This window comes from Microplitis mediator, chromosome 7, assembly GCF_029852145.1.
Source record: "Microplitis mediator isolate UGA2020A chromosome 7, iyMicMedi2.1, whole genome shotgun sequence".
Taxonomy (NCBI): Eukaryota; Metazoa; Arthropoda; class Insecta; order Hymenoptera; family Braconidae; genus Microplitis; species Microplitis mediator.
In genome coordinates this window covers 19530068-19540431 of record NC_079975.1, presented here as the reverse complement: position 1 = coordinate 19540431, position 10364 = coordinate 19530068, and the positions used below count along the sequence as shown (strand labels likewise).

The 10364-nt window shown below is 31.7% G+C and overlaps 1 protein-coding gene across 1 annotated transcript; it reads left to right on the top strand.

Annotated features, from left to right (window-relative positions):
• Nucleotides 1-352: 352 nt before the first annotated feature.
• LOC130671641 (odorant receptor 13a-like) lies at nt 353-9897 on the top strand. Its single transcript, XM_057475674.1, has 8 exons — nt 353-474; nt 601-887; nt 3002-3645; nt 5673-5777; nt 6313-6471; nt 8368-8728; nt 8791-8912; nt 9208-9897. Exons 1-6 carry the CDS (start codon nt 431-433, stop codon nt 8425-8427), a joined length of 1299 nt encoding a protein of 432 aa, XP_057331657.1. The 5' UTR covers nt 353-430; the 3' UTR covers nt 8428-8728; nt 8791-8912; nt 9208-9897.
• The last annotated feature ends 467 nt before the right edge of the window (nt 9898-10364 follow it).

The window sequence follows — 10364 nt, the reverse complement described above, 5'->3', positions numbered from 1 at the left end:
CTTCAACCCCTCTAGAATTGGTTTGCACGTTATCGACGGCAAATAAGAACAATGCAAGTCTATTTTAAATACGTTTACCTCAGTTTTTATTCACGCAAATTATATTTTCTCGGTAAGAACTTATAGACTTTAATTGAAAAATCAATTTTCTAGTTATAAACCAGAACTACCTATAATAAATTGGATGATAATGATATAATGACAACCCTTTGCAACAAAAAATTTTATTCTTTTCTACAAAACCGATTAACTAAATAACATATGGCTTTCTTATATGCGTGAAAAACGTTGTAGAATAGAAAGTTAAAAAAAATATAAAATAACATACTCAGTAACAGAATATTTTTTTAAATTACTAGAGGGAAAAAAAACAAGTTGATAATAAAAACAATTTTTACATTCGTTTACAAAAAAAAAAAATCTTGTTATTATGCATCATAAGCTCAATATAAATAGAGTTTCTGCAATACTGAGGTGAACAAACACTATGAAGTTAAATACATCACATAATATCTTATATTTTTATTTAAGTATATTTTTTTAGTCAACTAATTTCAATTTATTTGTTTACATATTTTTTTATTTTATAACGCATAATAGATTCGATGGGATTTGGCCTGTAGAAACAACGGTTACAAGTTTTAGATTTTTAAATTCACTTTTTCGTTTGTTCAATCTCACCATAGTTGTGTTATTAACATTGATTATGTCAGCCGATGCAATTGCTAACATCAATGAGATATCACTTATTACAGATAATTTATGTTTCTTGATCGGGTGTTTCGAAACACTAGCAAAGGGATTTAAATGTTGGATTGAATATAAAAATATCATTAAATTGATAAAAGATATTTATGAACCGATAGATATAATTAAGAAGAGAAACAGTAAGTTATAGTCAACTGGCTTTACTCTTTTGCGTTCTGGGAACTAATTTTGTAACAGGATATTGTTATATAAAAAAATTAGGAATCCAGTTGACCCTGCGGATCAGCCCCAGAACTCTTAGCTGCTCAATAGCTTCTGCAGCTCAAAAACATTATAATCAGTATTTTCGAGCTTGACAATACCCTTAAGTACATTTGTATTTTCGAGTCCTTCAAGCTCGAAAAAAGTGACGGTTCGTATTAATCTCCGAGAATTCAAAAAATTGAATATAATAATCAAACGAGAGTTTTTTAATCATTTGTTTACGATTATGATTGATAAAATCGATGTATTTGGATAGAAATCAATTGATTAAAATTGATTAAAATTGATTAAAATTGAGTGTCAAATTTGTTTTGAATTCGATTAGAGCATTACTATATGAAATATTTGAGTAAAATGTTAAAGACGGTAATTTTTCCAATTTGTTTTATTACTTTATTGTTTTTTTTCCCACACAGTTTAGCTCGCCGACGGGCAAGGAGCTTTAGGAAAAGTGAGAGTCGGGAAAAGGGCGGTGGTTGGACGGAAATATTGATTTTACAAGAGAATACAAAATCTGCCTTCTTTTATTCGACAAATATTTTATATATTTATATGTTATGAACAATAACAACTAATTGATATATAGGTAGAAAAACCGATAAAAATAATTATTTCTGCTAAAGAAATAAATAACTGATAGCAAAAAGTACAGCCGATAATTTCGTAATATAAAATATAGCAATTTTTTCGTCAATTAAATGATAGAAAGCTTATTAATGAACTGATTAATATAATAACTGTTAATATTAATAATTTTAACAGTTCTTTTATTAATCATAACATCATAAGAATAATATAATAACAATTATAACCCTAATTTGCAGGAATTTATCGGGCTCGCGATACAAAATTTACCCGTCGATGTATCAGGAGCATAGAAGGTCGCGGAAGTTCTCGCTGCCGCGCTCGCAAGAGCGGGTACGAATCCTACTGACGGTTTTATTATTTTTTTTTGTTATCAAGCATATTTTATCGTTTATAGTTCACATCTATGTCAGATTATATACTTTTTATATAATTTGCATACACAAAGAAAGTATGAAGTTGTAATTCATCTTGCATTGTATATTGTGTATAGATCCCAATTCATTAATGGAATAGAGCTGGCTGTGGGAACCAGTTACTTTTAAATGCTCATCCCTTTTTATGGGGGCCGTTTTCTCATCCTTTTGCGTTCTTCCACGCGTAATCGCGCGTTATGTACATCTCCTCATCTTCCACCCCAGGTGACACCATTAATCGGTGGCGAGCTCAAAGAAATCACCCCATTGACATGTGGTGTTGAACCACATGCAACCACTGCGAGTCCGTACCTTTGTGGGTCTTTCATTCCTTCCTTCTCAGGAAATGAAGGAACTCGGGACGAAGGCTTCGCAAGGTCCATCCGTGACACCAATTTCCTATGTTGGTGAGAAAGCCGCTTTAAAGTGAAAAAGATTAAAGGGAAAGATGCGGCCTTGCTTTATTTTCCCAAAAAAATGTTCTCTATTTGTAATCATTTAAGTTGCGAACAAGCTATCATCCACTTGTTCTATCCTTGCATGATATACTACTCTCTGAGCTTTGAGGTGTTCGGTTTAATCAAATCACATCAAAGTTTAGAGCAAGGTAGTGGAGACCCCGTGAGGGGTGCCCGTAACAGGGGAGCCTATTAAATGGCTTATAATAAATGAAATAAAAAAGTTTAACACTATTAATTTCGCTAGAAATTGCAGAGTTCTAATTGGTTTGCGAAATTTTTATCTTCATAATGGTCATGATTTTCATTGGTCTAATTTATATGACATTCCCGTCTCCTATAAAAAACAAGATGGTGTAAATTTCTCATTTATGATTAACTATTTTGTCAGTGTTACATTCGGTTCTGGGACTTATCATTTATCTCGATGAATTCTGAAAATTCCTTTTCGTTCTTATATCAAAATATCCCGTTAAAAAATTAGTTATCATAAGAGTAAAGTCAGTAGAGTAGTTCAATAAGAGCTAATCGTTGATTTATAATTAATTTATCATTACTTTCAAATTTTAGATGTTGAAGTTATGAAATGGATCACTAAGTTATCGCATTTTGAACAACGACAATTTTTGACACTTTTTGGAATTGTTTTTGTTTTAGTATTAGCACGAATTTTTAGTGCTGATTTTAAAAATCGAGAATTTCCAGTACGTATTCTTGTTCCATTTAATGCATCGGAGCCACCTTATTATCACCTAGTGTATGCCGGAATATCTTATGCCATTTTACTTGTTGACTACTCACTATTCGGTGTTGATGTGATGGTCATTGTATTAATGAGATATATAACTGTCCAATTAGATCTATTAATAGCAAATTGCAGACATTGCCACAACAACTCTATTAGAAGTGTTATCAACTTGTCATCAATTAAAAATCCAAAAACATTTGAACTTATTACAATACAAAATGCTCCTTATGATGATAATGATAATAATGAGAGCAATGAACTAAAGAACTTTGTAATGTTTGAAATGCAAGAAAATAGTGTTTTTGATGAAGATAATTTTGATTGGAGATTAAAGCACTGCGTTATACACCACCAGAAAGTAATTGATATGTTGAATGTAATTAACGACTGCTTCAGTTTCTGTGTAGTTGTTCAAATTCTGACCAGTACTATATTAATATGTTTGAATGGATTTCAAATCATTCTAGTAAGTAGTACCCTATCAAAAAATCCTTATGGGAATCCAGCCGAGATTCCTATGTGGGTTCCTACATGGCGGTTTCGGATGGATTTCCATACTCTCTAAACATGAATTAGTGATTTTTCACTAATTCCAAGTGAATATTCACTTTTTGTCAATGCTACAATCGTACCACGCAGAATTAGTGACTATTCACTAAATGAATATGTGAATATTAGAATTCACTGATTTGATAAATGAATATTAGAATTCACTGATTTGATAAGTGAATATTTGATTTCACTGATTCGATAAGTGAATATAAGAATATTAAGAATCCACTGGTTTGATAAGCGAATGTCAAGTCTCAAAGTAGAGAAATCAAACCACTAATTCAGTAAGTTAAATTTACTGAACATTAAGTATGTCTATTGCACTGATTTAAGTAGTGTAAAGTACTATTTGGATTAGTAAAACTAACTCGTTAAATTAGTACGATGGCATAAAAGTGTTAGAGACAAAAATATAATAAAAAAAATTATATAATTCGAAAGACCGAATCGTATTGAATCTGACAAATAATAATTACTGTTTGTCATATAGGAATATAAGATATACTATATTACTACCAAAAACGGCACTTATTACTCTGTCAAATGACAGAGAAGTACTTGTGTCAGAATTGCTTCCAATTCGCAATATAACACTTCTAAAATAAGTTTCTTACCAGGGACACTACAAGTGGTAGGCGCGATCTCGTGGCAAGGACCGAACTACTCCCGCTGCTGCTGCCTAACACCAGTGACTTTCCTCTCCTCTATATGATTCTTTTCTCTCCAAAAGTTTTTCTTATGGTTTCAAAACGATTCATTTTCATTCGCACTTAAAAAATGATGTCGGTTAAGTTGATTCAAAAGTATTTAAAACGATTAATAATTTTTTTTTTTTAATATTTTGAATCGATTTGAATTGTTTCTTTTAATCAGGGGTGACATCAATATTAATAGTGAAATTTGACTAGTGAAATAGTGAAATTCACAAATTAAAAAGTGCATAACAGCTTCACTCGTGGAAGTAATTAAAATGTCGCTAGATCATTAGTGAAAATCATTAATGTGACTAGTGAAATTGTAAAATTCACAAATTAAGAAGTGCATAATAGCTTCACTTGTGGAAATTATGAAAATATCGCTAGATCATTAGTGAAAATCATTAATTTGCTAGTGAAAATTATAGATCTAATTTATTAGTGAAGATTCACTAATTTATTGTTGAAATACACTGATTATGAAGTGAATACTGATTCACTAACGTAATTAATGAAATTTTCACTAATTCATGTTTAGAGAGCATTTTTGTTTATGAATTCCCATGGGTTCCCATGCAATCCCACTTGGATTTTTTTGATTTAAACATTTTAATTAGTCATATAACAGTCAACAATAAAACAACATTTGGAATTAATTTCCCAAAAAAGCGCGAATTTTAAATAAAAAAAAAAAAAGAAATTATTTCTGTAAAACTAAAACTGCATAACTTTATTTGAGTCATTGACTAATGGGGTTTCTCAATTAAATGAAATTGCTGTCACCCCGTTAATTTTTGTTTAAACGCTGATTTGATGCATATTTTGATTGATTTCTATGGAGGGATATCCAAGGAACCCAAAAATGCAAAAAACCCCAATTTCGCAAAAAAACATGACTTATGGGGTTTCTCAAATTAACGATTCATATATTTTCTATATGAGTTCTTTACATAGAAATTCAGGTACCTACAGTTTCCTATCTAAACTTCTAATATGGGAATTCAGGTCCTCATACTCTCCTACCTAAATTCCTACATAAATCCATGGATGCTTTTTTATGTTTATTTCCATGGATTCTTATATAAATTTATACTTTCCCATATCAATTTATAGGGATTTCCTTACAATTTTAAATGAAATTTTTCGATAGGGTAACCTCAAGAAATTCCTTTTAAATTTCATGAGAAATTTCTTTCAGTATTATAATAATTTTTTTTTTTTTTTTTTTTTGATAAAATGTTTTCAGGGTAATGATAGTCTCCATCTGTTAATGAGAAGATTTTTAGCAATTACAGTAGTTCTAATACAACTATTGTTTTGGTGCTGGTATGGAAACAAAATGAGTTCAGCAGTAAGTTAAAATTTTTTATTTCAAATGAATTATAATGATACAGGGTAAAAAATCGGAGTACCGGAGTTTTAAGTAAAATCACTTCGTGTACGGAATAAATTAGGAAGTTTTTTTTTAGCAGAGTGATATCAGAGTGGTGGAGATTTTATTTTAATATCCATCGACTCTAATTCGAAATGTTAATGTTGAAATGAATTTATGTTTAGCTACCACAAGTTTTTATGCAAAATTATAAAAGAATTATTTATCTAACTATCAATTATTAAATACAATATCATTTATTCCAATTTTTAAGAAGTTATGAATCTTGAGTTGAATTTTTAATCCTTGCATTTCTCTTAGCGGAATTTCTTCATAAATCGTTTAAATAAAACTCCTCTCCGAAATAAATGGTAAAAGATCAACCGCTCTGCATTCACGTTGAATTTAATCCTCGTTTAGTCAGATAGTTTTTTACTGTGTATAATTTGTAAATGCAGCCAATAGCTCTATTATTGCATAAACATAATAATATGATTTAAAAATTATTAATAAGGCAGAGTCATTGACCATTAACCTGTGGATGTGTGGTTGGGAAAATGAATACAAGTATGGAATACGGAATACTGTATCAATACCAATGATACTGTCATTACAGTCATTTGAACTTCGTGCTCTTGGTCTTGTTCCTTTATCACTGCAAACATTTGTTTCTGTAAGACATTAATGAAAAATTTTTTTTTTGTAAATATCTGTATCGAAGCTTGAAGTTTTAATGCCGATAAAGTTCAGTTTAATAGCCCGGGCCCAGTGGACTCAATATTACGGTATAGTTGCGATAATTTACCGTAGGATACGCTACCAGGAGACTATGCCGCAATCTTACTGTAATTTACCGTAATCCTACCATAGCATGATTGTACGGTAGACATACCGGGATCTTACGGTACATCTACCGTAAGTTTTGGTACCTTTTGCGTTATATTACCGTAAGCCTACCGTTCTATTAGATCCGCTAGGGCCGCTTTCACTGAATACCTTACAATATGAAAGTAATAATAATTTTTCACATTTTAATTCATCTAAAGTCAAAAACTAGATAATACATGGTACCTTGATCTTACATACATGGGTATCCACTAAATTTATTTTAAATTTATTCGTTTTAGTTAGTTCTATTTACATTAAAACTTTGAATTTTGATGCCAATTATAAAAAATTTACAAAACTTTGTGGTTCGGGATAAAATGCAATAACAAACTCTGCCCGTGTAAAAAGAATACGTTCCAAAAAGATTCTAAAAAAAAAATTTGACATGTATAGCACTTCTAAATTTCGTACTTTTAATTGGAATCAAGGTCAGATTAGTGCTGGGTCAACCATAAATAGGCCCTTGCAAGCAATTTCGTGCCTTCATTGGCGGATGAGCAGACTCAAGAACCCAGCTATTAGTCGGCCAATCAGTTTACTTGCCGGCTAACTACATCAAACTAGCGCCTTTTATAGTCAATAGTAAAATTCGCTTAGGCAGCCATGATGGATACATCACTGCCGAGTCGCTACTAAGGGAGAAAAAGCCTACGAAGAAGTTTACGAAGTTTCATACGTGACAATTTACAGCGCACTGGTTTCTTGAGTTAAAATAATTTATTTTAAACTAATAAAATAACAATTCGAAACATCAAGGGAAACATTAAAATTCTCAAGGATTCTGTTAAAATCCTAAAGATTCGAAAAAATTTCCACTTGAAGTTTTAATCTGTTTTAAATCTAGAAGTTTTACCCAGAGAGGAAAGTACAACGAGCCCAGGCTTGGCCCAAGTATTTAGAACCTTAGGCCAAGCTTGTAAGCCAGCCTTGGCTCAGCCTTGGTAGAGGTCTGGAATGATATCACGGGGCCAGTCCTGGTTGCCAGACCTGGCCCATGCTTCGTTGCCAGTCCCGGCCCAGGCTTCGTTGCTAGACATGGACCATATATCGAGGAAACAAATAAATTTAATTTTTAAAAAATTGTATCATTATTAACTTCGTAGAGTTCATGATCATTAACGTTTAAACTATCTGAGGGAGGTAAATAATGTGAAAAAAACTCAGTAAAAATTCTGCTGGGCTCTGGGTGCGAACTGCCTTCCTTCTGATTGCTGAGTCCGAACGATAGCTATTGGACGAATCTACTAATGTTGAACTGATACATTTATATAATCTACTTATATAAACCATAGGTATATCCAAATTTGGGTAATCCTACCTTGGCCCGAGTCTGGCTTGCTATTGGATGGCCAAGAAAGGGAAACCCAGTCTTGGTCCAAGCCCGGGTAATCATTGTAACGGCCAAGACTGAGTACCCAATCTTGAGCCAAGTATGGGTCAATATAAGTGTGCCAAAGCTAGGTTCTCCATTGCTGGGCCAAGTAGAGCCCCGTCGTTCAACTCTGGCAGCTCCTGCATGGGTACAAATCAATCTTTTTTAGAATCTTTTTAAAACAATTTTTTTTACACGGACAGCAAATTGATCATTGATAACAATGGTGTTATTTATCTCTTGCCAGACAATATTATATTTTTAATCTACATTATATAAGTAAATTAGATATTGTTTTATTTTATGCAGGCTATTAAAACGTCATACTCAGTATTAATACTTTTACTTACCGTAGCCAAGGATCAGTGATCTATTCATTTATACTTTATAGACAAACATTAGCACTAGAAAATGTCAACAACACGTTATGCATAAAAATAATCGAATGTTATTGTGAAAATTAAAATGTATAGAAAAACAAAGTATTAAATTGTATGGATAATTTACTAACTTTCAGACAATAGTCAGATGGTTATAGAAAAATATGTAGTCACAGTTTAAGAAAAAAATTAAATTGGTTGGAATTTTTATTCAAATTTGAACTGTTTTGATAGCGTTTTATAGTGTTTAGTCATCAGATAATAAATCACTACAAAAACCATAGAGAAATGTAAGTAAAAAACTGTAGAGGATTTTTTAATACCACTTTATTACAAATACTTATTGACGTAGGAGTTGGAAAGAAACAGTTTGCAAGGAAGTTTGAGACTGCTGAAAAAACAAATGCATAGACACACATCCAGGCGAATACAAACAGTTAATAGATGGTAACAGTACATACTAAAAAAAAAGTGGTAATACCTCTTATCTTAACAAAGTCACTATTTCCATCTTTACATTATAAAGATTCTCATCCTTTTATGTTAACTTTTCCTATCGGAGATGATAATCATTCTTATCCAAGATGATAATGATTACTATCTTAGGAGGCAAAATTCACAAATTTTTCAGATATGAAAAATATTACTATTTTGATAGTAACTATTACTATCGGTAATAGAAACTATTACTATACAAGAAACGAGTAGTTGACACAAAAGCATGATAGTGATTATCACATACAATATGGTAATAGCTTTTTTGTTTCAGCGTTTACAATACGGCTACAAGTAAGAGAGCGTTCTCTAGTATTTTCAAAGTCTGAGGTCAGAGTCATCACCAGCAGTGAAAAGAAAGAACACATCTCGATGAATAGGACAAAATCAAAAACTAGCAAAAGAAAAAAAAGCAAAGAAGTCTGAAAAGCGAACCTTGTCGCTAAGCGATTGGGTAAAAGTACCATTTGTGGCCACTGCTCCATTTTTGGACATTTAATACTTTATTTTAACTAATGAAAAAGTATAAAATAAAACTTCCATCGTAACAATGTCATAATAGCTATTTTCGATACGTAGGATTAAAAAGAGGGTTTGCGGCATGCTTGGATTGGCGACACAAGTCTTGGGTTATGCCGCATTCTCAACGAGAACGAGTACATACATCTTTCTCGCACGAGCGAAGCGAGTGCGAGAGAGATGTAGGTACGAGTTCTCGTTGTGAATGTAACATATCCCTAGACGAGTGTTGACAATACATGCATACCGTATCCCTCTTTTTAATCCTTTGTATCGAACAATATTTTTTATAACGACTGCCTTTAAAGCTTAATCGAGAGGAATTCAATCATTTAAAGAATAAAAAATTACCTTCTAAATATAAACAATTGTACAAGTGTAAATAATAACAATCTATTCATGTTTTATTTTTCAATTGAATTCTATCAAATAGTTTATTAATTTTATTAATTAAAATCTGTGACTGTTTTTAATAATGTGAAAATTTTTAATGAACGATTAATAATATGATAATATTATTTTCACAATACAAACACACAAGTTATTATATTCAATAAGAATAAGAAACATATGATCACTATGCAGGTTTCCAATTGTCGTCTTTCTATCTGCGCATGTGCGAATTTCAGGATAACTGCGACAGTAGGAGTATATGGAGAAAAAAGTATCACTATCTTTTTCTAACTCGAGTGAACGACGGTTGCTTGGTAATTTGTATACATTTCCTATAGGCAATTACTTTTCAGCACAGTAAAATCATGCTGAAAAGTCCAACAGCTGATTTTTCGACATCGTTCTATAGTTCCGTCAAGTTATCGAGAGAAAGACCTATTTTACTCGCGCCACACGACGCTCGAATATTGAACTTTAAAGGCAGCAGTTATAAAAAAGTATCTTTTTACACATTTGAAA